This window comes from Patagioenas fasciata, chromosome 1 (assembly GCF_037038585.1).
Source record: "Patagioenas fasciata isolate bPatFas1 chromosome 1, bPatFas1.hap1, whole genome shotgun sequence".
NCBI classification, from domain to species: domain Eukaryota; kingdom Metazoa; phylum Chordata; class Aves; order Columbiformes; family Columbidae; genus Patagioenas; species Patagioenas fasciata.
The window spans coordinates 152,217,860-152,245,595 of record NC_092520.1 but is presented as its reverse complement, the minus strand read 5'-3'; the positions used below and the strand labels follow the sequence as shown (position 1 = coordinate 152,245,595).

General features: G+C 45.9%; 1 protein-coding gene across 1 annotated transcript in view; it reads right to left on the bottom strand.

Annotated features, from left to right (window-relative positions):
- Positions 1–19,282, bottom strand: part of PAH (phenylalanine hydroxylase) — a 40,859-nt gene extending 21,577 nt beyond the window's left edge. The window contains exons 1-3 of the mRNA XM_065862753.2: positions 19,138–19,282; positions 14,599–14,706; positions 1,825–2,008 (exon numbers count right to left, since the gene is read on the bottom strand). Coding sequence (XP_065718825.1) covers positions 1,825–2,008; positions 14,599–14,706; positions 19,138–19,179 — 334 coding nt within the window. The 5' untranslated portion in view covers positions 19,180–19,282. The remainder of the gene's footprint in view (positions 1–1,824; positions 2,009–14,598; positions 14,707–19,137) is intronic.
- Positions 19,283–27,736: the final 8,454 nt, after the last annotated feature.

Sequence of the window (27,736 nt, the reverse complement as noted above, 5' to 3'; positions counted from 1 at the left end):
TCTTAGCACATCAGCTACACCACAAGGTTTGTGCAAACTTGATTTGTGAGGTCCCAGAGATATTTGGCAAGGGGGAAGGCACTACAACAGCAGGTCACTGCCACTTTTTTTTTTGTTATGCTACCCTTTACCAGCAGTTCCTGCCTGAATTAGTAGAATCTGGAAGACAGCTGGAATTTGTGTAAAGAATCCATCAAATAAACAGTTTAGAAAGAGTCAGCAAACGAGCAACAACTGGTTTAATAACTAGTTAATTAATTGCTCAGCAGAGCAATAGAACCCTTATCTCCTGTAGTTACACATAGGTTTTATCTAATCTACTGGAGACACCCTAGAAAAGAACAACAAGACTGGCCACAAACCTAGAAACCAGGTGCCCTGAGAAGGCTGAGGTTGGACAGGATACAACACCAGACACCAAAAAGGCTGGTCTAAAGAGGAAGAGTATCTTCTGTTCCAGATGTCAAAGGCAGGCAGGAGGAGAAGTCATCAGCTCTCAGTGCAGCATGTGAGAATGGGCCAGAACAGGGCAGCCCTGCAGTGCAGAGACATGGAGGTCAGGTAATCTCCAGTGCTCAGGACACACAGTGCTTTAGCTAGTCCTGCCTTTTGCCAGGGGACAGACAAAATAACCCCTTGCAGAGCTTTCCTCCCCATCTCCTGATTTAAAATTTTATGTCTATTTTTAAGATGGTCTATCACAATTTTAACATACTCATCCATCAGTGCTGGCTATGTATGAACTGACTCTGAATGGACTCACTGTACAAGATAGCAAAGTTTAACTGGGTTCATGCAGTCTACGTATCACTTAGAAATTAAAAAAAACACAGCTTCTTTTCACCTGAGGCAGGCCCCGAGCTGGGACACACAATGCACAGGCAGTGTCTTCAGGACACCCTCTTGGTTTCCTTCCTTGGGGCTCCGGGGAACCATCCTTCTTTAGGAATGTGAAAGGCAGTCTTCAACAGGTAACATTTTTCCACAAAATGGTACTGTACAGGCTCAAATCTGCTGGGTACTGAACAGGCATGGATTTATCATGGGGATGGGGTGGGACGGAAGAGGAAGCAGATCAATGCCTGGATTTCTCAAAGAACTGATCTACAAGCCAAGTCCATGCATAAGTCTGAAGATTTTGCTGGAACTGTTCACCCTTTTAAATTGTGATTGAGTTTATGTGGTTTTTTTTGACTCAGTAACTGGACAGATGTAGTGCATCCCTCATGGAGATCCTTGTCATTTCTCTTCTTCTGTTTTAAGTTCTCATGTGGGCAGAGTTATTCCTTCAACTTACAGGTGTGTGTCAAGAACAAAAGTTGGCATCCTGCATTGCTTATCAAAAGCTGTGTATATAAATGCCGCCTGTTTGGACACCAGGCAGAGACTGCAAGCAGAAAATAGATGTACCCACGACTTCCTGCAACCATTGCTGAGAGATTTGCAAATTGAGCCCTTAACCTGTAATCAAATCATCTTTTGATTCCAGTTAACTTCTGCATGTAGTGTAGCAAGCTACTGCAGCAAAGCTGTCTTTAAGAGACCGTGAGTGCTGCCAACTAACCAGACAGATGACAACATAACACCTTAACACCAGTTCCTAGGAGACCTAGTCAGAAACATGACAGAAGATGAATCATGCCAGTTCATACCAAGAGAAAATCTTCATATGAAAATACTTATAATACAGGCAAAATGGGTAGAGAGAGGCAAATGCAGCCATACAGATCCAAGAGGAACTCCTTTGCTACCGGAAAAAGAAGTCATTTAAATATGTGAAGTAAATATTCCTTGTTAACATTATCCTTGTCAGTGTATCCTTACCAGTGTCCTTCTTCTTTGTTCTTGAAAGCTCATGGACAGTTGCTCCAATATCATTTCTCAAGGACTTGATGATCTCATCCAGTGCTGGAATGTTCTTGCCTTCCAAGTTAATGAAGAATTCATATTCATCTTTGTTGAGACGGGAAGGTCGAGACTCAATGTGGGTCAGGTTTATACCTTTTTCCTATGAGAAAGATAGATTTTGGTCACATCGGGTTTGGGGAAAGAAATATGACATAAAGATTAACTAAAATTCATGTGTTAGTCAACAACCCATACTATACAATCCAAATAACTCAAAAGTAGAGACTTGGCTCTGGTGGCCGCTGGGCAGAGGGCTTTCACAACAGGGAGAAGGACAAAAAGGAAGAATGAGAAGGATGTGAGATTCACCCTTGTGCAGAGCTCCAACATAAAGACTATGTACTACATAAACCTTTGAAACAGGTGGAAACAGGATACAAATAGTAAACAGGCTTTGTATTGTAAATGGTGACTCCAGTACGGCAAATACATAATGAAAGCTTGTCTGTGTGGACAAGAGTATTTCCCCAGGATCAACACGGTAAGTAGGCATTCCACCTGTAGAGAACCCTCTTGTGAGAAACTGAATGCTGTATTTACGAGCATCTTGAAAGGAGGTTGGAAAAGGAAGCAGCTGGGCACTCTGTGAGATAAGTGCCTGCCAAGCCACTACACAATCACCTACAAAGCCACCTGCAACAGTTTCCAGGGCTGTGAGCAGGTGTTGGGCAGAGATCCAATGGGAAACATGGATCTGCACCAAAAAGGCAGCTCAAGTTTGTGCAAATAAAAACATCGGTGTTCTAAATCATAAAATCACAAAATCACAGCACGGCAGAGTTGCTGAGGCTGGACAAGGCCTCTGGCTCAGGCAGGGTCTGCTAGACCAGATTGGTCAGGACTGTTTCCATTCAGTTTTTGAGTATCTCCAAAGATGGAGACTTCACAAGCTCTCTGGGCAACTGCTCCAGAGTATGATCACTCTTAAAGCAAAGAAGTCTTTTCTTTAGCACAGAAATTCAAATTCCATCTCACCAAATATCTTCTGATCAGCAGGAGTTCCTCCTAACTCTGAAGTAAGGGATCGTTGGCAACTAATAGCCTTGACGACTACAGCCAGTGAGTACCTGACCTTAGACATGCCACCATGTCAATGTGTAAAGCAAAAAATAGTTAAATATCCTGGGGTTTTGGTCACTGAAACACAAGTCTAGGAAAATCTGCCTTGATTTATGAAAATATTACTTTATCTTTTTTTTGATAAAAGCCTTTTGAACAGATTTCCATTGATGCTGACTTAACCATCTGACCTGTCTGCCAAGCTCACACTGGACTGCATCCACAGCACGCCGAGATCAGGTCTGGGCTTCTGTTCACTGGAAAGAACAGACAAACCCCTGGAGGAAATTTGAGCCTGAAGATCAAGCACAAAAGAGTCAGAGGAGCTCACAGATACTGCTCAGCAGCCCTGGAGAAGCTACTGGTCTACTGTTTTCAGGCTTAAGAAGACCTCAAACTACATGTAGTGAAATGATGGCTCTACTGGTGTCGGTGACAAACCCCCTGCTGCAGTGGGATCAGGATTTCATCCATGAAGAAATGCTGTGAGGATCTACTTGTGACCTACAGGGAAGAAAAACGGAAATTTTTTTCTATATCTCCCTCTAGTCTGAGCTTCTCAAGCCCTTTAAGATTTTCTTTGCTCCTCTCAGTGCTTGCATAGTGCAGGAGGGCATCTGGCCATCAGTGGCAATGGCCTCATTCACTCCAGCACAAAGGCCAGTTTATTACTTGGTAGGAAAGAGCACACATGTCATTCCTCTGTTTCCTGAGTGTTGCACGCTACAGATGAACTTAAATTGTTTGGCTAGATACCAACACAATAAGTTGAAAAGGTCAAAAGCTCATTTGCCAACTGCTGCATTTGAGAGATTCTGTCCTGGCGGGGACATCTTGGGGAGAGAATGGCTGCCAGTGTCCTCAGCCCTGAGGACAATTTGTTTTAGGCCTCCAAAGCCTCATTTCACAAACAGAGTGCTCATTGTACCCTCTGCTTGGTGAGGCAGAGGGAGGTGGGGCAGCCCAAAAATGGAAGTTCAGATGACTTGGGGCTGGAACGATTTTGAAAGAGAGCAGGCGCAGAGGGCTGCAGGCCCCTTTGCCACGGCCATGTCATGTGGAGCAGTGCGGCAACGTGAAGGGAGTGGAGCATCTCCCTTATGAGAAAAGGCTGAGGAAGCTGGGTCTCTTTAGTTTGGAGGAGACTGAGGGGTCTTATTAATGCTTACAAATATATAAAGGGCAAGTGTCACGAGGATGGAAGCAGGTTCTTCTCACTGACAACCAGTGGTAGGACAAGAGGTAATGGGTTCAAACTGGAACACAAGAGGTTCCGCTTCAATTTGAGAAGAAACTTCTTCTCAGTAAGGGTGACAGAACACTGGAACAGGCTGCCCAGGGCGGGTGTGGAGTCTCCTACTCTGGAGACATTCAAAACCCGCCTGGACACATTCCTGTGTAACCTCATCTAGGTGTTCCTGCTCCGGCAGAGGGATTGGACTAAATGATCTTTCAAGGTCCCTTCCAATCCCTAACATTCTGTGATTCTCTGATGCTATGAAGCTGGCACCTGGAGCACAGGGCCATTCAGTTGCTCTGTAGAGCCACTCAGAAAGGTAGAGAGTGAGGGTAAAACATCCCTCAACCCAAGTCTCAGCTCAAGCACACTGAGTTGCTGCTTTACTTTTGCATTGCACTGATGTGTTGGGCTGATACATCAGGGTGTTGTATTCTGTCTCTGTGTAGATTCACAGACCCTCTTTGGACTTTTCACGTCTTGCAGAGGCTGTGATAAAATGGACCACTCCTCAGTGACCACTATCCCCTGCTTGCATCCCCCTCTCACAAATGTCCATCCCTGCCTCAGCATCCTTCCCGTGGAGATAGCAGAACTGCTTGAGAGATCGCACCGGTACCTTGACTACAAGAATGATGCAGGGGTTGGGAATGCAGAGACAAGCTGTGGGGTGGGCACAAGCTGTGGGGTGGGCACAAGGCATGCTTAAGGCAGCAGGAGCATCAATGCCTCCCAAAGTAATGTCACAACCGAAGAGAATGGGAAAAGGGAAAGGAAAATGAAAAAAAAAAAAAAAAAGAAGACATGGAGGAGGGAGCATCACCTCCCACAGAGTTTGTGAAGCTGGTTTGCTGTTTATTTGAGAGGTGCCTGTAGCTCAGCGATGTGCAGAGCCAACACATTTCCACCTTGTGATGAGGCTTCAGGACCTCACAACCGAGAAGCTGAAGGGAGAACCCTCTGGTGTTTGTTTTTGAAGCAAGAATTCAGCAGCATACATCCAAACAGCTGAACTGGCGCTCCTGTAGAAACATGCTTTCATATGCTGTGACTTGCTACTAAGCTCCCGATTTCAAAATATTTACAATGGCTCTGTTACTAGAGCTGTTATTCAAATCTTGATTTCATTCTAGTACAACTACTCCACCTAGTGTTTAATCTTCATAGTGTCACACTGTTCAAAACTTTTTTGTACTCTCAGTATCGCCAAATCTTGCAATTGCGTGAGAATTCTCATAGTAGTTGATGTTTTATTTAAAGCTCCAACTTGTGGAGACAAATAAAAACCTGAGAAAGGAGAATGGGTACAGTTTTTGGTTTAGTTTATTTTAAGAAGTTTTGTTTTGTTTTGTTTTGTTTTATACAACTTCATTATTTCTCAGCTATTTTTTGTTGACAGAACCTAGCTCCTAACCTAGCTGGTTTTGGGAGATTTGGGCTGTCACATGTTTGAGCCTGGATTCATGCCTGAGCTGTTAACATCGGTCTCTTCTGTTCTTCCTATTCTAGAGCTGGTAGGAATCAGATGAGCCCATTGCTTGAGATCTGATATGTCTTTGCTGCATTCTCCCCACCATTCATCAGCTTCAAAGAATTTGCAGCAGGTTTCTCCTTCCCTACTTCCCCTCAGGATTATGGCCACCACAGAGGATGAGTCTTTCCTGCATGAACACATCCCATCATAAAACCACATATCTGCTGGAGTGCTTCTGTATCAGTAGAGGAAGGCATAGCTGTTCACCTTGCCTTTATATCAAAAGAGTGTACTAGGCCATTTCTAATATACTTTTTAGCAAGTATTAACAATTCAGAACAGATTTTGCCTTGAGGACTGAAGGCAGCAGTAAGTGTAACTCCTAAGGATGCCACAGGGGTACAGTATTGCCAGATGCCTTGGAGTTAGCAGAAGTCATTGTAAATTTCTTGCTTTTTTTCTTAAAACCTCCACTCCTGGGGGTGAAAGATTTCAGCTTTAATATCCAAGTTAACTGTATCTCTACCACTCCCCTCCAGAGAAAGAGGTCTCAAGACATTCTCAGAGCCCAAAAAGCAAGTTAGAATCTAAGTCCATTTTGTGTAAGTCATGATTTTTGAATGACAGGAGTTAGCAATGCAGATACCAATTTACAACAGAGGCAATGAGGGATGCAGGAGAAGATTGCCCATCTCCCTGCCTGCCTTTCCCCACAGTGCTGGATCTCAGCCTTGGCTCCCTCTCAGAGGCTGTGAAGCAGCTCCAGCCCCCTCCCCATGTTATTCCACTTACGCCGTCCCAACCAAGCATCTCTCATGCTGCAGCTGCCCCACACCAGCAGGATCAAACCAGCCTGGTGTTACACTAAGTCAGCAGTATTGTAGAGGTCACCACCAAGACAATTTAGTCCTACTCTCAGAGACTTTAATGACCTGATCATTGGAAAATAAAAGTTACGTTTTCATAGCCACATAGAGAAGCTTTCAGTGCAGATGGATACTTTGTGCTTTCAGAAACACAAGAAGAAACTAAGTACCTAATTTTCACAGGAGCTGAGAAAGTTACAATGATGCCTTCAGCCAAGGTGAAGGCGAAAGCAGACGCCTGGTTCAGATGCACTGCCCAAAGCCCTGTTTCTCAGCTGCAGGCAGTGCTTCCCCATCTACTCCTTCACATTTCCTAGGGTCTTCCTCACATGACAAACTCATGGAGGCAAAGGGACCCAGACCTGGTCCCTGCCAGCAAGTAGCTTCAACAGGCAGCCAGTCCAGGAGCTGCCCCTGGTGTCCATCACTCCACAGTTCTGCTACAAACCTAAAGTTTGGTATGAGGCATCTAGCATAATCTAGCCACAAAACTCATAGAGCAGAACAAGCCAAAAAGCTTATGTGACAGCATGTGGCACTGCACAAACACCTAGCAAGAAGGCACTCCTTCCTTTGAACTCATGTTGGTTTACTAGATCGAGGTGTCCTGCTCTCCTGGCCCATCAAGAGGAGAAATCAGACCGAAGATGATTGTAGCTGTGCATGTGCATACTGTGATGAAAAAACAAGCATCACAGGACAGGCACGCCTGGCCTTCTCACCTATCACTGCAGATACCTCCAACACACCCCCTGGCCAAAGTGACCGTTCACTTCTCCTGATTTGGAAACAACCCAAAACACTGCAGAGCCAATACCTTCACAAGGGACAAAGAGATAAGAGTCATTTTAGACTTTCTGTTCAATAATGTGAACTCCTAAACAGAAAAAGAGCACAATCATTTTCATCGGCTCTGAAAGCAACAGGGTTTCATATGGTGCAGCTTGTTACTCTCATCCAGTCCTCCCATGGAGCAGTAACTTGCTCCAGGAGCAGGAATACTACTCAGTGCAAATTAGTGGGGCTGCTTTTGAGCTAAAGCCCTACCCACTGTAAGTAACACCACTGATGGATGGACCTTGTACTGAAGTCTCACTCTATATTTGGGAAGGTCACATCAGTGAAGAGAAAATGGAAGGCTCCTCTCCAAGAACGGGCTGAGAAAACTTGTAATATATTCCAACCCAATGTTTGCCACATACCACAGCTAACATGTCTTCTACTTTGTGTAAATCCATTAGGAAAAGGACTTTGGAGCAGATAATTTTATTCACAAACTCATGTGGAAAAATTTCAATTAAAACTTTTTGCATATTAAAATGTCTAGTTCTGACTTTTTTAATGATTAATTTAAATCTTGAAATTACAGTCTTTGAGAGGGGACAAGTTCTTTTTCCTTTCCATTTTTTTTCTTTCAGAATGGACTTTGTTGTCATTTAAAAAAGCGATCTCAATTCCAATAGGCTTTTATCCTCACAGAAAAAATTAACATTCCATCACGTGTGACACTTGGTTTAACCCAAATTGCTTTGCTTTGCTTTTTCAGTTTTGATAAGACACCTGGAAGATTTCTGTCTTTTTTCTGACCTGGACTGATACTCTGGAACCTCTTCATTTGGCTTTTTCAGGGATCTGCTTGGTGCAGTACCACAGGACAAAGCCTTGGAAGGAAGAGGGGCCAAAGAAAGCTGGTTACTATTCAGGGATCATCTCCTCCAAGCTCAGAAGGGATGCATCCCAACAAAGAGGAAGTCAGGTAAAAATCACCTGCATGGATGAGCAAGGAGCTCCTGGGCAAACTCAGACACAAATATGAAGTCTACAGAGGGTGGAAGCAAGGACGGGTAACCAATAGAGAGAAATTGTCTGAGCAGTCAGGGATCATGCTAGGAAAGATAAAGCCTTGATAGAATCAAATCTGACCAGGGACATCAAGGGCAATGAGAAAAGCTTCTGTAGGTATGTCAGTGGTGAAAGGAAGACTAGGGAAAATGTGGGCTCTCTCCAGAAGGAAAAGGAAGACGTGGTTACCTGGGATATGGAGGAGACTGATGTACTCAATGACTTTTTTGCCTCAGTCTTCACCACACTTGGGCCACACTGCCCAAATCACAAAAGGCAAAGGCAGGGACTGGGAGAATGAAGAACCACCCACTGTAGAAGAAGATCAGGTTCAAGACCAACTAAGGAACCTGAAGATGCACAAGTCCATGGGACCTGAGGAAACATATCCATGGGTCCTCAGGGAACTGGCGGATGAAGTTGCTAAGCCACTATCGATCATATTTGAGAAGTCATGGCAGTCTGAAGATCCCACTGACTGAAAAGGGGAAACATAACCCCTATTTGTAAAAAGGGAAAAAAGGAAGACCTGAAGAACTACAGGCCTATACCTGGCAAGATCATGGAGCAGATCCTTCTGGAAGCTACGCTAAGGCAGAAGGAAAAGAAGGAGGTGATTGGCGACAGCTAACATGGCTTCACTAAGGGTGAATCATGCCAGACAAATTTGGTGACCTTCTACAATGGAGTTACAGCATTGATGGATAAGGGAAGAGCAACTGACATCATCTACTTGGACTTGTGCAAAGCACTTAACAGTGTCCTGCATGATATTCTTGTCTCTAAAGTAGGGAGACATGAGTTTGATGGATGGACCACTTGGAAGATAAAGAATTGGCTGGGCAGTCACAGTCAAAGAGCTGTGGTCAATGGCTTGATGTCCAAGTGGAAACCAGTGAAAAGTGACGTTCCAAGCTGTGTGGTGCAGTCAACATGCTGGAGGGAAGGGATGCCATCCAGAGGGACCTTGACAGAATTGAGAGGTGGGTCAGTGTGAACCTCGTGAAGTCCAAGAAAGCCAAGTGCAAGGTCCTGCACATGGGTCAAGGCAATCCCAAGCACAAATAGAGGCTGGGCAGAGAATGGATTGAGAGCAGCTCTGAGAAGAAGGACTTGGAAGTGTTTGTTGATGAGAAGCTCAACATGACCCAGTAATGTGCACTTGCAGCCCAGAAAGCCAACTGCATCCTGGGCTGCATTAAAAGAAGCTTCTCCTGCTCTACTCTGTTCTCATGAGACCCCACCTGGAGTAGTGTGTTCACCTCTGGGGCCTCCAACATAAGAAGCATATGGACTTGTTTGAGCGAGTTCAGAGGAGGGCCTTGAATATGAACTGGTGTACTTCTCCTATTAAGACAGGCTAAGAGAGATGGGGTTGTTCAGTCTGGAGAAGAGAAGGCTCTGGGAAAACCTTATAGAAGCTTCCTAGTACCTAAAGGGAACCTACAAGAAAGCTGGAGAGGGACTTTTTACAAGGGCATGTAGTGACAGGACAAAGGGTAATGGCTTTAAACTGAAAGAGGATACATTTAGATTAGTTACAAGGAAGAAATTATTCACCATGAGGATGGTGAGGTTGCCCAGAGATGTTGTGAATGCTCCATCCCTAAAAGTGTTCAAGGTCAGGTTGAATGGGCTTTGAGCAACCTGGTCTAGTGGAAGATGTTGAAACTAGTTGAAACTAGATGATCTCTAAGGTCCCTTCCAACCTAAATCATTCTATGATTCTATGATTTGTCCAGTAAATTGAAACAAACAAACAAACAAACAAAACAACAAATCATAGTTCACAATGACTGTTCTGTTTTCCTGATTTTAAGCATGATATTTTGCTTATGTGTGATACTGTCTTTCAGACTAAGGTATTTATTCAAGTTTTGGTTTCCTAGCTATCATCTTCTGTAATAGCATTAGACAAACCAACAGTATACCGTTGCACTAAGTAGTACCTTAGGGTTTGGTGGGTCTTATTAAAATGAAGTTGGTGTAAAGGCTCTGCTGGCAGGTTCGTGTTGCCTCTATGGCAACCCTCAAGCCTGCAGGGAGGAAAAAGGTGTTCTCCAAGAATAACCCATAAGGAAGTTGTATACACACCAGGATGGATAAAGTTCATGGCCAAATAGATTATTCAAGTGCAGAATAATTGGGTCTGATAAGCAGAAAGTGAATCCTTACCACATCCCGATACACACACAGAGCATCTAGTATGGAAGCAAAGTGGATTCAGTTTTAACAGTCTGCTTATTGCTGGGCATGATTGAGCTGCTATTACTTTACGACATGCCAGAGTGTGAGTCTGGTCCTGTGGATGCTGCCTCTCTGCAGGGAAGGTGGAGAAGGGACTCAGGGTATCCACTGTCAATCGTGGCATAGGGCACCCTGGGTTCAGAACAGTCCAGGAGGAGCAGGTTCACACAACCAGGCAAGGATTTGCAAAACAGAGGGAAGGCAAGAGCCAGGGGCCAGAAGAGCTTAGGAGCCTGTTGATGTCTGGTGTTTGGGGATGCCTTCCTTAGTGCTGCTTGTTTTTGTGTGACAGCCTGGGAAAAGATTCTTCTCCTATCCAAAGTGGATGTTGAAACCTTCCATAGACATGGTTTGGGTTTGTTTTTAAAGACAGAAATGCTTTCAGCTTAAAAAGCCATACGGTCTTTCTTTAAATATGTGCCTACCCTTCTGAGGGTCCAGCCCTTCTTCCATACAGACTGCTTGCTCTTTTTGGACATTGTGCATTGGCCTGACACCAAAATGCTTTAGAGATAATATGAATCGACAGTAAACAAAAGAGAAAAGTGGATATAATCAAGTACATATTGGACATAAAGCCAACAGACATAAGGAACTTGAGTACATGGAGGAAATTCCTCAGAAAAAAAGCCTTCAAGGTACATAGGAAAAACAATATTTGTCACCGTAGCCACACACTTATGTGCAACTGGGACCTGAACAGAAACCAAGTGTCTCTGAACAAAAAAACAAATGTGAGAGTATGCAGCACCCTGTCAACTGCATGAGTAACCTTGAGGGATGTTTGAGTAGGACAAATGTTAATGGACTAGTCCCCAAAACACATTGAAATTCTATTAAACTTGGTGTCTCAGTTAACAGGATGTAACTCTGTGCCATGAGCACTCTCTCTGTAGAGACTGGACTTGTGCCTTCACCTGCCTGGCTACAAGGCTCCCCTACCTTCAGGCCATCTTGGCCCACAACAGGGGCTTACCCTGTTCATCTGGCCTGTGTTTGGACACTGTTTCCCTCCTTGGGAGGTTTGTCTCCTGAGCAAGTACAGATGACGGCTAGACTGGGGAGCAGCCATGGTGTTTGATTGGCCATCAGTCCTGGATCTCCTGTTATCTGCATGCAAAGCCGGACTGGAGCACACCGCAGCTCCCTTTGGACTCCTTCATCCCATGGACATCAGGCTTCAGTGAGGGCTAACACCTGGCCAAGTTTCACCCCTGCATGAAGACGAGACACAGATGGTATGCGTACCTGGGAGTGAAGAGGTGTTCCTGTGTTGAGCAGGGACATAAAAGTGACTGAACAGCCCTCCCAGAGTAACAGAAACTTTTTCTCCAGCTCTTCAGCCAAGGAGAAGATGAACCTCCCAAGGCCCACACAGACACCTCTTTTACAGAAAGGCAGCCTGGCTGATGATGACATGGCGTGATCACTCATTTTTTTTTAGGTACCCCCTCAATTCCCTGTGTCTCAGTCTGGATCATGTCTCCACACTTTCTTCCCTGTCTTGAAAGAGGATTTATTTTCCAAGACTTTCATATTTACAGCTCTCTGAACCCTCCTCCTCCACCCTTCATTTCCCAGAGTAATTTTATAAATTGGCTAGAGAAGAGGCAAAATCCTCAAAGCCAGTGCTGGAGGCACCGTCCCTTAATAATTCCCAAGCGCAAGCTGGGAGGAGTAGAGGGTTGAGCTGTGCTCTTCTGCTGTGTTCCCACACAAGAATGCTGAGAGAGACTGGTGGCCTGGGCAACCCCCAGCCTCAGCAAGGCTCAGAGGGGCTGCAAATGTTCCATGCATGGCCATCAGCACCAACAGCCACACAAGGTCTGGTCCTCAGTGGGAGTCAACATCCACTCTGGGGAGCAGTCTGATCATATTTTGTGGCTTTCATGTTTTCCTTTTTCCTACTTCTTGTGGTTGCTTAAGGCAACGACAGCCAGAGCAGCCATCCCCACATCTCCTCCCTGTGCTGTTTCTCTGAGACACATCTGCTGGCTTTCCCCAGGCCAGTGCCAAGCTGGTGACAGAAACCATGGGGGCAAGGTGAGGGATATCCCTTCCCAGAGGTGCCCAGCAACAGAGTCTGAACTAACTCCTGTAGCTAACCTGCATCTCAGAATTGTTTTTTTTTTTTTTAAGCAGTGAATGGATAAAGATGAAAAAAATCCTCTGAAGATCTTCCTCCTTGTTCCCACCCTTCCCCTGCATAACACCATCTTTCTCATATCTGCTGCAGATGTCAGTGAGCACTTTGTATCTCTGAGGCACCATGGTCATGGCCCAAGTGGGAAAAGGTGGAGATTACCTCAGCTGTGTGTGCACATGGGTTTTACACTGCTGTACTCAGGGCGAGGGCCTTTGCACTGAGTTAGAACAGCCCAAGGGCTGCTCTTGCTGACACACCCCAGTGCTCATTAATTCCCTAATGACAACCCTGAGGAGCTGAAGCTGCAGGTCAGGCTTGCACCATTAAATCCCTTTCCTCCAGCCACCCATGCATTTCCCCACTACATTGCCAACAGCATGCAAAACTGATATAAGAACATCTATGCCAGGTCTCTTGTCAAGCCTTGGTGTTGAAGGAGACTGCCAGTTTGCACAAAAAGAATTGGCTTCATTGGGATGGGAAACCACCCAGCCACCAGTACAGACAGCTTTATCTGAGCTCCATCCCCTCAGTTGCCATCAGGGTCGCTGGGGAAAACTATGACTCAGATGGTCTAGTTTAGGTACCCGCTTTGGGGCAAGGAGGGTCACATCCAAGAAGTGGCTACTTCTCTCCTTCCTATACTAGCTCCCATGCAGATTTTCCTCTAGACCTGGCAGCAATTTGGTTAGTAGACAGTAATGCATTTATCTAGAGAATGTCAGTAGCCTCTTTAATTCACTTACATGCCACCGACATATGGACATTTTGCAGGACTTTATTACTCTGGTCAGTCCACAGATTTGGACTAGCTCTGCTGTGGTTAGTATGAATTTCCTTTCATCTTAATGAATCAAGTATGTCCTATAACTCATAATCAGTTTTCATTTGTACTAATACCACACAAACCTTTCATTTCCTAGTCAGTTTGGTTTATGAATGGAAAGTATGTAGGCCACAACTTTTTACAGTGTTCTACAGAAAGAGCTGCTTTGAGGCACAACTGTTACATGATGGTGTTCTAAAAAAGAAGTAGTCACAAAACCAACCTAACAATATATTTGCTTGGGAGCACAGAGTACACAGCGGTGTGAGTTGTAACACAACCATCTTGAATTGCAAAGATTTTGTGCTTTTTAAATGGTATCCATGACATCTGGGAATAATTTCTGGAAGAATAAATAGGCACACAATGTCCTGACAGGTAAATGGCTCCTTATTTCCCCAAAAGATTTCCAAATCAGTCAGTAAAAGCTGCTGAGTTCCTTTGGATTGAATAAAGTGCAAAATACTGCCATTTTTGGGCTTTATTGTAGGTAGACTCTACCCTCTCTGTTAAGTGACAACAGTGGGAAATGGTAGGCTTATTTACATCAGATTAAGAGGGCAGTAGCTGTCCCGAGTAGAAATACTTCATGGAACATGGAAGAGAGCTCACATTCTGGTTATATTTGCCTAAATATAAATATAAACTCAGATGTCAACCTCAGGCTATGGCACAATTCACTTCTACCTGTTGCTCAAGCAGTTGCAGTGAAATATCTCCTCCTTAAATGGAGAAAATGCATTTTTTCCACCCTTATATGAGTTTAAAGTAGAAGTTTTAACGTAAAAGTTTGAAGTCAAATTTCAACTTTAAAAGGCTACTTCTGCTCCAGGACTTCCAGTTATTTTAGCTCCAGAAAAGAACCTCATGCTAGTTTCCCCCATTATGGCAAAGAAATGGAATTACAAACGTGACCACAAATGCCCTGAGAATATGTTGCTGCATTGCAAAAATGCAAAGACATGGTCAGGTCTCCTGGAGGAAAATATTTACCTCAAATGTGCGCAGAACTTTAGCCAATGCCCCAACTTCTTCCTTCAGAGAGAAAATCAAGGAAATCACACCATTTTTATTTGGGGACTCTTCAATGTACATAGATTCCTGAAAGAAAACAAACAATCAAACAAAAAAGATCTATAGTTACACTAGAAGTCAGTTTTGATTTACTCCATTTCCCTTTTGCACAGCATCAGCGATGTAAAGAGGATATAAAGTTGCTTTAAGCGAGAATTAAGGTCAGTGTTGCTGCCTGAAGTAGAGCAGTTCTGGGGCTGCTGTGGTACAGTCACAAATCCCTTCTCTCCAGGGAGAGGGAGGTGGTTAAAAAGGATATGAAAATACTCTAATATCATCTTTACCTTGCTTCACCTCTCAAGTGTATCAAACTCAGGAAAGACTGGAAACATTACTGCACTTTCGGTTTCAGCTATGGTGAGATCTTCCCTCACGCTTTCTTTTCATTAACACTCAAGATTAAGCAGAGCAATGTAGGTGAGCTCTGTGTAGAGCTTCAGGCCATGATCTGTGTTTCCCTTCAGTTCTGCTTGTACCTTCCAGGTAGCACCAGGAGAGGTGTATTCACAAGGCGGATAAAAACAGAATAAAAACAACAACAACAAAAAAAGGGAACAACACTGGAGCAAATGTTCATTCATATCCTTCCTAAATCCTATAGTGAGTAAAGACCCAGTTAGGGAGAGATATGTTTTCATTTTTGTTTGCTCTCTTTCTCTTATTGATTTTCTGCTCATTTCCAGAATGTCTTGATATGTCCCAGTACATGTATTTCTGTTTTAAAAAGCTATGTCGTGTAGGGAAGAGCTATTTCACTGCTTTAGAAACAGGAAACGCAGTCCTGGAGTTGGACCAGATCTTCAAAATTATCTGGGTACCTACCATGGCAGGTAAGTGCCTGCTGAGATTTCCAGAATCGCTTCTGGAGCTTTTAATGTTAAATTTGATGTGCAACCATCACAAACTTTCAAAAGTCACATTAAGGCCTTATTTGTGTTTTTTTTACTGCTGGCCTTGGGCAGCACTCGTGGCTGGTATTTCAAAGATCATACCAGACATCTGCAATACACACAGGTCCTGATGTAACAAGTCCTGGGCTAAAACCTGACTTAAGGTACCCATCCTTTCAATTTTTCTTCATTGTGGGCTGGATTTTCAGTCAGAGTCTGTCTCCATTACAGCTATCGCATAATTTAACACATAAATCAGATCATAAGGAGTCTCAGTTCCCAAATATTGTCCTCAGAAATAGCAAAGGCAGTCTTTGTAGCTGAAGGATTAATAATCAAATCCAGCTGTCCCTGAAGCCACAAAGCTCTTGGTGGGACTACATTTTCTGAGACAGTGTTTTAAGGAACTGCTTTATTTTGTAAAGTAAATAATTGCCAGTTCTTCAAGGTGTCTCTGAGGCTGCTGCTAACCTGAGAATTCTTTGCCAGAGACTAGCCGCACATTTTTCTACCTGGCTTTATTTCCAGAGGTTGTAAAATTTATCCAAATGTTTTCCATCTTTATGGGGAGCCTCTAATGAGAACTGTAGTAGAAATACTGGTTTTATACACCAGAGGGAAGTTTGTCACCTGCTGAACTGTGACACTTAAAGCAGCATCTCTGTGTTTTCTGGTTCCTCACCCAACCAGGGAGCCATCCCAGCTCTTAGCTGGTGGGAACCAAGAGGAGAAGCAGTCAGGAGTGGTGTGGCAGCTGGCTAATGAAACTCATTCGCACCTGAAGCAACATGAGGGGAAACAACGACAGGAGTCTGCCAAAAGGCAAACCAAAATGTCAGTCATCAGGAAATCTTATGCAAGCTAGTGTAACCAAAACCATCATCTGAAATACCATCCCTGCATAGCTTTGACATTCTGTTTTCACCCACTGCAACCAAAACAGATCTTAAGGACAGAGCTGTGTTACACCAGTGTCTGCCCAATGGACCAAGAATTTGGTTTTCATGGTCTGCTCTGGAACTGTTTTAAAAGCCATGTGTTTCTGCATTTAAAATTCTCCTGACAAAAGATGCCTCAAGGACTAATTTCTATGGCAGGTTGACTTGAATCTGTGTGACAGTCACTTGGTTTGTTCAGCCTGGAGAAGAGGAGACTAAGAGGACACCTCATGGAGGCTACAGCTTCCTCACAAGGGGAGGAGGAGGGGCAGGCACCGAACTCTTCTCTTTAGTGGCCAATGACAGAACCCAAGGGAATGTCAGGAAGATGTGCCAGGGGAGGATTAGATTGGACATTAGGAAAAGGTTCTTCACCCAGAGGGTGATGGAGCACTGGAACAGGCTCCCCAGGGAGGTGTCACGGCCCCAAGCCTGACAGTGTTCAAGAAGAGACTGGACAAGCCCTCAGACACATGGTGTGAACTGTGGGGTTGTCCTGTGCAGGGACAGGAGTTGGACTCAATGATCCCTGTGGGTCCCTTCCAACTCACAACATTCTATGATTCTATGATAAAGAATTTGTTGTTTGGATACCTGCATGGGATACAATGCAAGGTTCAAGTCCTGCAAGGTAGTTTTGATGTTAATTGATCTCTTTATACCATAAAATAATCCAAAACCACCTTAAAAACCTTATTTCCAACCCAAATAGATTCTCATTTGTCACTAGCCTTGATGTGTTGAGATCAGCCATTTTCAAGCTGCCCTCACTCATTTTCCCGATCTTTTAAATTGATTTATTTTACTGCTTTAAAGTAAGACCCGTTGCAGTAAGGAGTAGGCACTAATCCTGTGAACAGGGTGATACTTGCTTAACTTCTTGCACATCTGCATGTGCACGCATTTCACTTGACAAAAGTTAGTTCATACCGACAGAGGTAACAGCTTTCATTGCAAGAAGAAAGAAGAGAAAAATGTTTGTCTTCCTGGTACCCAGTTCTTATCAATATATATGGAAGTGATATAAATGAATACACTGAAGACAATGTACATCAACATATCCACTGGAGTTGATATACATCAACAGACACACATGCACTCTCATTTGTTGTTAAGCTTTTTTTACTACCTATATATAGTTTTAAGTGTTGATCACAGTTTATCCATTTTCAATTCTGATTCTAATTTCTTGGTTTTCAACCTCTTATATTGAGAGGAATTGCAACTTTGGGACAGTTCTACTATTCTGTTACTACTGTGATTATGATTAAGAATTGAACAATAATTTCATTGTCATTGAAACACTGTCTATATGACCTGTATATGTGATTTATAAATGTAGTGTGGAATAAATTAAATACTCATTTTCTTCTGGCATTTTTTTTTTTTCCAGAAGTAAAATATGAAATAGTAGATCAACATGAACATCCGTTTCTGAACATAGTACAGTCTCACAGATAGGTGATGTGTAGATGCAAGGACAGGTTTATCTGAGTGCAATGCAAATCTGCATTTTTAGTTAACCACTTTGTACATAGACTGATATTGCCTTCCTGGCACATGTGGCACTATTGGAGGTCAATAACACAGACCTGTCAACCTTCTAATCCATTTTTGAGCTGGTTAGATAAAGCCCGTCAGAGTGAATTCCAACACTGTTAAAGCCAGAGGAAGTTGTGCTTGCTGTTTCAGTGAGAGAAAAATCTCACCTCTGCGTTGTAAATTCCAGACTTACTGGATATACAAAATAGTAGGGAAAAAATGGGGGAAAGTGTCTCAAAGGCAATAAGATTTATGAGTTACTTCTGAAAATTGAACTAGTTTCCAAGTCAGATTTTTTAAGGCACTTAGATGCTGAGCTGCCACAGAGCTCATTGGGAAAAGTAGCATGGTGAAACCATAGAGAATGGTTGTGGTATTTCAGCTTCAGCACACAAGGCTTCCTTGGCTGCTCCACTCTTAAAAAGGCTTGTAGAAACTAAAGCCCTTTTTTGACTACCTTCTACAGCTTTTTTTCTAACTTCAGTGGCATTGCATAGGATACATGCACACAGAATTTGGTCCTAATAATTAACCATGCTGGCCTCAGGTTACATCACTTGCCCTTGCAGTAACTATAGTGCCTGTAATCGAAAGGTGGGGGCTTCAGGACTTTCCTGATTTTTTGAAAGCAAAGAGTTCAAAGTAAATAAATAAATATTTAAAAGGGCGACATCAAAGTCACAAAATTTAACAAATAGCTTCACTAGAAGAACTGTTTTCCTTTAACAGAAGAAGACAACTTACATTTCCTCACACATGTTTAAGACCTCTAGTTAGCTGTTGGTCTTTTCTGCTGCTTCTTCTATTTGTCATATCTGTGAGGATACTGCTGCAGTCTTCTTTTTTGTTCTCACTGCAGTTTTGTGAGCACAAGTAACAACAGACAAGTACTTCAGCTGCCAAAAGGGAAAACGGTGGCAAACAGGCATGGCAAAGCATCAAGACAGGCAAGTTGTTTCCTCCCATCTCAGATCACACTGCTTCTCAGAGAGGGGGAGACAAGATTTTCCAGCATGGCGGAAGGGGGCAGGAGGGACGCAGCTACAGCCCCTTCTGCGAAGAGTGGGCATGCAGACCCCATCACTTACCTGGAAAGGGTCACCGTTCATTTTGCAGTGCTGTGCGTCCATGTTGCAGAGGCAGCGATACCTACTCAGGGAGGTCCCTTTGACACTCCAGGTGAAGCCTTCTGATCTTATGACAGCAGCCAGAGCTCTGTGCAAAGGTATTTAAAGTGGAGCAAGCCAGGCAAAGCCATCCCCTTTCCCTCCCTTCTCCAGCTCCCTCCCCTGGACACAGTGCCAAGGGGGCGTTCTCCCCACACGCCTCTTCCACCCACCCCCGGCGCATGGACAAGCGAGTCCCACCCCAGAGCACAGTGGCACTCCAGCATATTGTTTCTATCTTCAACCAACGTGGACGAGCAGCATGCTTTGAATTAACAGCCTTCCTCCTCCTGATCAACATCAGCTGCTGTTTTCATTTTTGCACATCAACACATCATCTTCGGTTCATCCTTCCCCCCGTCCATTCCCACTGCCCCATGTGTGTTCTGCCTCAGGTGAGTTTCCTATTGAGGCTCGCTCTGTGTGACCAGAGATCAGATGGTCTCCAGGATCTGCTCTTTGGATGCCAAACGTGAGCTGGGGAGGGCCATAGAGCAGCAGCTGGGGGATTTGTCCTTTAGTAGGACCTCCTGGGCTGCATCCAAGAGATCAGAGAGCAGGAAACACCACTCCACACACCATACGTTGGAGAGAAACAGTCTGTGCAAAGGAAGCATGAGACAGGAGTTAGCTGCATGAACCTCACAGTGGGATATGAGTATGGACACAGAGAAAGGGAAGAAGATAAAGGAAGAAAAAGAGCAGGGAAGAGCACATCAGAGCTAGAGGGCAGGGCAGAATAGTTCAGAAGAACTGCAGATCTTTGTGTGCTTCTATATAGTGTCCATTGTGGAGAACTACAAGAGGAAGAGAGTTAGAGGCATAAATGATTTCAGAGAATGTCGGTAAAGGCTTGGTACAAAAGAGCCCAGATTTGGTTTAGAGTCACCCAAGTGGTTGAGGGAATAATGGAAAGCTGTAGCCCAATACCGGAGGGCAGATTTAAAACAAACAAACAAACAAACAAAAAACACAAATAAACAAACAAAAAAACAAACAAAAAGCAAACAAAAAAACAAAACTGATCAAGTATCTGACTTGTTATATGAAATTATGAAGTCTGTACTGACAAACTATGTCAAGGCAGGTGATCTTGTCATATTTTTCTGATGGAGATAAACTCTGTGAGCTTTCAGGGAAGCTCTAATGCACGCACCACAGCAAACCAAGATTGGTAACTGCTAACAAAGACTTACCATGAATCAGCTGTACTCAAAAAATCCAATAGCTGCTAAATAGAATCAGTTTCGCAGTAGGGAAACTGGGTGGAGCCATTTTCAGAGATCTCAGTCCAAACCCCTGTTGAACTCTATGATCATGGAGTCGGAATCCAGCCCACTGAAATTATCTACCTGATAATGTGCCTCTGAAGTAACTCAGTGTTTTGGCACAAATACATACCTTTTTCAGAAGAGCTGCTTGTTTGTGCATCTTGTGGCTATACACAGGGGTAGAAAGTTACTTTCTGAAGTGACCAGCAAGCCTGTGGTATGGGCTGGCAGGTCAAGGTAGGCAGCCAAGTGTGATGTACGCATAAACCACTGAGCCCTACAGACACCATGGCAGCAGGTGGAGGCAAGTAGAGATGAAGCAGAGAGAAAAAGGGAGGTTAACCTTGGTAATTGCCAGCAGTACAAAATCTAATATATTTTAACTCCTCAACCAATAAATCCACTAGTAGCCTCTTTTTTTCTTCTCTGTGGCTTTTACATGCATTTAGTCTTTTTTTTTTTTTCCTTTCTTCCATCACTTTTCTTAAGTATTACACCCTCTGTTCACTCTACCCTCACACTAATGGCAAAGCAAAGTGAAATATTTGGTATGCAAAATACCACCCATGCCAAATCCTCATAATTATTCTGACTCTTCCTGCTGCCAGTCTTATCTGTTTATATTGCCATCTTATGTCTTACTCTTATTGCTACATAACCATAATAATATCACCACTGTACTGCCACCAGTTCACTGTTTAATCAGCCCAGACTGTCAGAGGTTGCCTGGTAGCACAAGGCACTGGCTGAGGGAAGCAAATCTCCTCTTTGCCAGGAGAAATTTCCAAATTCCCTTGTCCTGGAGCAAAGAGGGTATGTGGTTGGGGGGCGGGTGGGCAGTTGGTGGTGGGAGGACAGTGTGAAATTGCATACATAAGTGTCTCCAGTGCCATTACAGTATAAACACACAATTGCATCACTGCTGGTTACCTTGGACCATTTCAGAGTCCAAACTGTCTGATCTTCCCTGTCTTCTTTGAAGTACTAGTTCAGTGTACAAGTTCATTCCCCTGCAGTGACATCGCTAACTGAGATTTCCTACTTGCGTTTCAAGTTGCCCCATGTGTCTGGTTCCCTGTGCTCTGGGTGCGCATCTGAACTTCGGGTCCATTAGTCCTGCTCTGGGCTCCTTCTGCAGCATTGTGCGGCCCTACACCTTCCAAGCATAGGCATAGATGCACTGATGTCCTACATTGTCTCCATCTAAAAACAACTTTTTGCCCTCAGAAATGCACACCTTCTTGGAGTACACACATGTGCACTACAGACATCCATTCCTGGCTATGCTGCCCCGGCACTACTAAGAGGGCTCTTTGCACTCCAAGTTGGCTGGATCCCCTGGTCAGCATGATGCAAGTTCAAATGGCCACAGACTTTGGCTGCTTTTCAGGCTGCTCTTCCCTGTCTCTGCCTGTAGCCAGTATTTGCAGAGTGGCAGCCTCCTCAGAGCTGTGTGTTTTCTGGCTTGGGCAGGGATGTCCCTTCCCATGCACGGACACTGTGAGTATCCCTGGCCTGCAGCTTGCTGCCTGCCCTGCTGCCTCAGGAGGTCCCGGTCAATCTGAGGCAGCAGTGAGCAATGGAAGGGGGCTTCTCTAGTGAAACCAGAAGCTCCTGAAAATTTTCCAGATGGGGACCGAGCGAGTATCTCAAGGGGTTTGTGTGTGTCTGTATGGCAGGGGGGAGTCCCTCTTACTGATACTATGTGTGCATTTACTAGAGGTCTCCGGCTGCTGCAGCTCTTCATAACATGCTGGCCAGTCTGCCCTTCCTCACACCCCGGTCTACATCGTGGTTGCAAAACCGCGCAACCACATCCCCTCTCCTTGCAGAACCGTGTTTCCCGACACCTCCTGCAGTCCGCCGCTTAAATGCTTTTTGCCGCACACCATCCCCTCCCCAAATGCATTTCCCCCGAATTTCTCCCTCCCCCCGGAGCGCGGCGTTGCCGGGAGGTGGCACTGTGTCCTCACGGCTGCGCCCGGAGGAGCAGAGGTGGGTGTGGGCGACGACGACACCCGGTTGCCCCCGCCGACAGCTCCCGGCTTGGGGGGCTCCACCTCCCAGGCTGTGGTAGGCATCACCCAGACCCCCCTCCCACCCCCCCCTGCCAGGGGACTACCGCTGCGGAGGCGCCGGGAAACCTGCAAACTTTAGCTCTCTAAAAAAGTGGGGATGAGGGAAGGTGGGGGGCAGCCCGGTGTGATTTATCCCCTGGGGCTGTGATGGGCGCGAGACGCGTGGCCCGACAATGGGGCCACATGGCGGGGCCGACGGGCGAAGGGCCCCACTCCGCGGGCGCGGAGGGCCGGGGGAGACGCGCAGCGCGGTGGGACCCGCGGAAACAGCGAAGAGGCGAGCGGGCCGGGGCTGGGGCCGGGGCTGGGGCCGGGGCTGAGGCCGGGGGGAGGGCGACTGCCGCGGCTGCTGCTTTTCTTTTTTTTTCCTTTTTTTTTTTTTCGTTTTTTTTGCAGCCCTATATGCAAACTGTCACTTCAGGTTAGCACAAGACCTGATGTAGCTCATTAGCATGAGCTGTATCTAATATGCTTAAAACCTCTAATTATTTATTATGCCCTAATTGGCAGCCCAAGAAATGTCTGCAAAGTGATGAGTGTTCATCCTAAAACGCCTTTCGAGAAGAATTCAGCAGTGTCCCTGGTCAAACGTCGTTTTTAATTCTTCATTTGGGGCACGGGCTTTATTCCTCTTGTAGACGATACAACGCTAAGAAAACTCATACAACTCACTATCCCAAGAACTAGTCTCCCTCACTCTGGGCAGGATAGGCAACAATTACTCACGAACACGGTTTAATGCTCAAAGTCCTACTTTCTGTGAAGGGATGCTTAGGAAGAGACATTAAAGTTCATCAAGTATGCAAAAGTGTAGGCGGATGTTCCTTGAAAATTACTTGAAGGAACTAGTCGTCAGGGAAAAATCACTTTCCCGACTTCTGAAAGGAGCAAAGTTTTGAAAATTATATTCACATAGAAACTGTTTCAAAATAAGTTTACCTCTCTAAGGTCGCCCTCCCCTCTCTCCTAATTGCCTTTTTTTCCCTCACAAGTCCGTATTATGTTTCTTCAGGTTGCGCCAACTATTTATTTATCTTTATTCTTTTTCTTTTCATTCATTATTCTCTCTCCCCTTCTTTTTTTCTTCTTTTCTTCCTTGTGTGTGTGGCTTCTCGGTCTGATCTGTAGCTTGTTACCACCCACTGCACGCTCTCTCCTGCAGCCGAGGTGTTTCTATACAAACTTCAGCGTCCAGTTGTCATATTAATTATTACACTGAGTAATGACTGAAATAGTCAAAATAAGGGGAGACTCAAGAGAGCTTTTTCTTGCTGCTCAAAGATTCAGCAAAGAAGCCTTGCAACAAAGCACTAATTGGTCCCCAGAAATACTCTGACAAGGCATGGAAGATAGGTTTCATAAAGCCCGGCAATTGTGAAGGGGGAAAAGATCCTTGAATAGACCCCACGCTTCTTTTCTAAACTCTCTTGCTGAGCAAAAAATGGACTGCTTCTTGAATACTGGACTGATCTTGAATGCTATACCCAGCAGAGAAAAAAATGCACCATTTATTGTAAGTTTTTTTTTCCAGCTATTCATGTGTTCTATGTGGAGAATAAGCTGGTTTTGTTTACCATGAAAGACCTTTTACTTTATTTTCACTCTTGGGGGGGAAGCTGGAAAGGGGAGGGGGAGGGTGAGGGGAGGGAAACACATGTGCCCAAATCCAGACGAGCTGCCTACTGTAACAAAATGGAGTGTAACAAATCCTACAGAACTCCCGAATGTATCGATTCTTTGAAGATCCATATAGATTAACGACTTTCGTTCTGCTTTTCTAAGACGGCATTTAATCATAACGTAAATGGCCTTTAAAAAAAGAAAAGGGCATTAAAAAAAAAAAAAAAGGCATACCAAAGTTGTTTCATTTGGGGATTTTGTTTGTTTGCTTGTTGTTGGGGTTTTTAAGGAAAAAAAAAAAAAAGGAAAAAAAGAAAAGCAAGGACTTCAAAAGACCTCATGAGTGTGGCTACAATTTAGGTACACAAAAAAGCCACTATAAAATAATGACGGTTCAAGATTAAAAAAAAAAAAAAAAAAAAAAAAGGAGGTGGGGAGGAAGCCCAATGAAAAGGGCAAGGGCTATTTATCATTATGTTAGAATTAAGAATTTCGAAGTGCAGGTGCAGGACTATGCATGTGAGTGGGTGGAGGTGGGGGACCTTCATTATTCGTAAATCTGGAAGGCCCAGATCCCTCACTCTGTGCAGGAAGAGGACAGGGGAGCTGGCAAGATGGGCCAACATGAGGGCTGAGTTTTCTCCCCAGTGGCAGCGGATGGTAAAGGACGTGCTGGGCGAAGGGAGGAAAAGGTTCTGCCCTCCCCCTTCGCTCCCCCAGGCCCCAGAGCCAGGGGAGCTGAGAGCAGACAGGGCCATGGAGGCAAAATTACATGGGAGTTACACTCAGTGACCTCTGGGACTGGCGTCTTTTGCCTTTTTAAGAGCCCTTTGAGACTGAAGAAAGAGGGACCCAGACATTCCAGTCTCATTCTGCCATTTTGGGGGAAAAGGGCAGGAATTTCCCTACGTGGTGTTTCTGGTAGTGGGCTGCTACAGAATTACTCTGTTTACGTACATACATATTTTACAAGGCTGCAATTATTTGATATTTCTGTTGTCACTTCCCTAAGCACTGGGATGCAAATCATGGGGCTGGTTCATTACTGTTCTCTCACTCCAGTGATGGGACATCGCAATGCAGAGCTAATGATGCAACAACTATTTCCAGTGCAGAGAATTCTGATGTCAGACAAGGGATGTTGAACAAACCATCCAGAAGACTTGGACCTGAAGAGGGAAAGCTCCTATACAGAAAATAAAAATGAGTGTTTTATTCTGCTTAGGTCTGGCTGTCCCACCCAAAAGATAATAAAATCATGTAATACCTTTCACATGTAATGAGACAGTAGGCTAAAAATCAGAAAAAAAACCCTCAGTGACCAATGAGGAGGGTCCTGAAATAAATATGACAGAGGTTAGACCACAACTACTTCACCTTTTTCATCATGCAGGTGTATTGAAAGCTTACACGTTAAAAATTATTAAACTACTAGCCAGCAGGTGCACGTTGAAGTTTTGCTGAATGACATTGTGCTTTTCACTGTTTAAACTCACGTGTCCAGCCAGGGTCAGGGATCCAGTGGCAGATGAGAAGAAGTGATCTCTATAGCTCCAGGCTGCTGTAACTGAGGGCCGCAGCAGAGCGCGGCTTGTTTTTGCACTCATTTCTACTGAAAGCTGAACACACATTTCACAGGTTCACTCCCTCCATGCTTTAGGGCTGGTGTGAGCATAAGGGATGACAGCCACTTGCAGGACATTCTACAGCCATAATCTCACTCCATGGCAAGACTGTCATACCATAGCTCTGCCTTTTTTAGGAGCTTAGACAGCACACATCTCAGTTTTCAGACTGGAAAGGTACAAAGTGTGGTGGAGATGGGCCAGAGCTGAAGGCAGAAAATTTTTTAAAGCTTGCACAAATCCGTGGATATGTGAAAAGCAGGAGGGCATGGAGGGGCCAAGCTGGGGTCCTCACTGCTGCTTGTGCCAAGAGCAGGGCCACCAGCATCCCCCAGTGCTAAGCCTGGCCAAGTTTTCTAGGCTGCTCACACCCATGCAGCCCCAAGGGTCAGTGTGATCACCAAGTCATGCCAGCCTCAGGTTCTCAGCACCGCTTTTCCACATTTGGTCCTGAGTCACAAGAGTGACTTCACCTGGCAGCAGGGATAATTTCCCCTGTATTGCCTGGATCTGTCCTGACTCCCCTAATCACAAGCAGATGCCATCACCTGCTTGGAAAGGTGATGACTCACTCCCACTTTGTAGGCTGTTATGGGAGGAAGCAGGGGCTCTGTGGATTCCCCAGGACCAATATGCGGACTGCATCACCTGGGAAATGGGCTCTGCCAGCGAAAAGAGAGCTGACCCTGCATCTGCTTGCTCTGCTTAGCACACCCACACTTTATAATGCCCTCTGAGACAAACCACTTCCCTCCGTGTCGGTGGCAGTACCGTAGCACTCAGACCTTCCAAGTAACCGTCCACTTTGGACGCACCCAAGAGGGGTTTATTCATTCTCCAGACAGGCTCGCCCCTTGGAACGCAGCATTTCAGAGAGGTAACTCAAGGCGGCTTCTCCCGAGGTTATGCACGCTGCTGCTTTCAGCAGTGCTCCTCGGAACACCCGCACTGGTTCCCCCGCCGTCGTCGCAAGCTAATGGAGCCATCAGGCCGAGCACACACGCGGCTCCAGCCGCTGTGAAGGGAGCAGCCCCCCGGCAGCAGGTCGCGGACACTAGAGAAACTCAGACTCGCAGCACTTGATGAGCGAAGGAAGCGGTAGCGGACATCCCTGTGGTTCCCAGGGACTAGGATAAACCCACCTTTTCGTGGTTCCGCACACGGGAAGTTTCAATTCGCGACTGCCTGTGCATATGCACGGGCCGCGTCACGGCGCTGTCACGGGCGCTTTTCCCGCGGGCATGCACCGGCCGCGGGACCCGCCGTGCCGCGCCGCACCGCGGCTTCTTCCCTCCAAACCCTGGCAGGTGCCGCTAAGGTCGCCCCCAGCCCGCAAGCGCCCCGGCGGCACGCGCCGCAGAGGACACCCCGCACCTCCCGGAGCTGTCCACACCTCCCTGCGCCCAGCGAACCACCCCCTCCTCCCCCTCGCCATTATCCCTCCGCAGCAGCGCTCCGGCGCGCACCCCACCTCCGCGGATAGCGGGAGGACATGGCAGCAAACGTCGCTTAGGCACCCCCATCCCCGGGCACGGCTCCCCTCTTTCCCTTTCGCCTGCATCCCCCCCTGCTCCCCCGGAGCCGCGACTGCCCCCCCTCAGCCCCCTCCCCGCGGCGGCCCACGCGCGCCGCCTCCCGTCCCGCCGGGGCGCGCCCGCCGCCGCCCGCCCCGCGCGGCGCCCCGGCGCGGGTGTTTGCTCAGGGCCGGGAGCGCGGCACGCGCCGGGCGCACGCACTTGCAACAACAAACCCGCGAGGGGTGGGGGCGGCGGGGCGGGGGCGGGGGAGCGGGCACCGGGGGGCGGTGGAGGGGGGCGGGGGAAGGCGGGGCCGCGCGGTGGCCAGCGCGTGTGCGCCGGGGGCCGCGGGGGGGGCGCGCGCGCGCGTGCGTGTGTGTGTGTGTGTGTGCGCGTCCCCCCCCCACTCC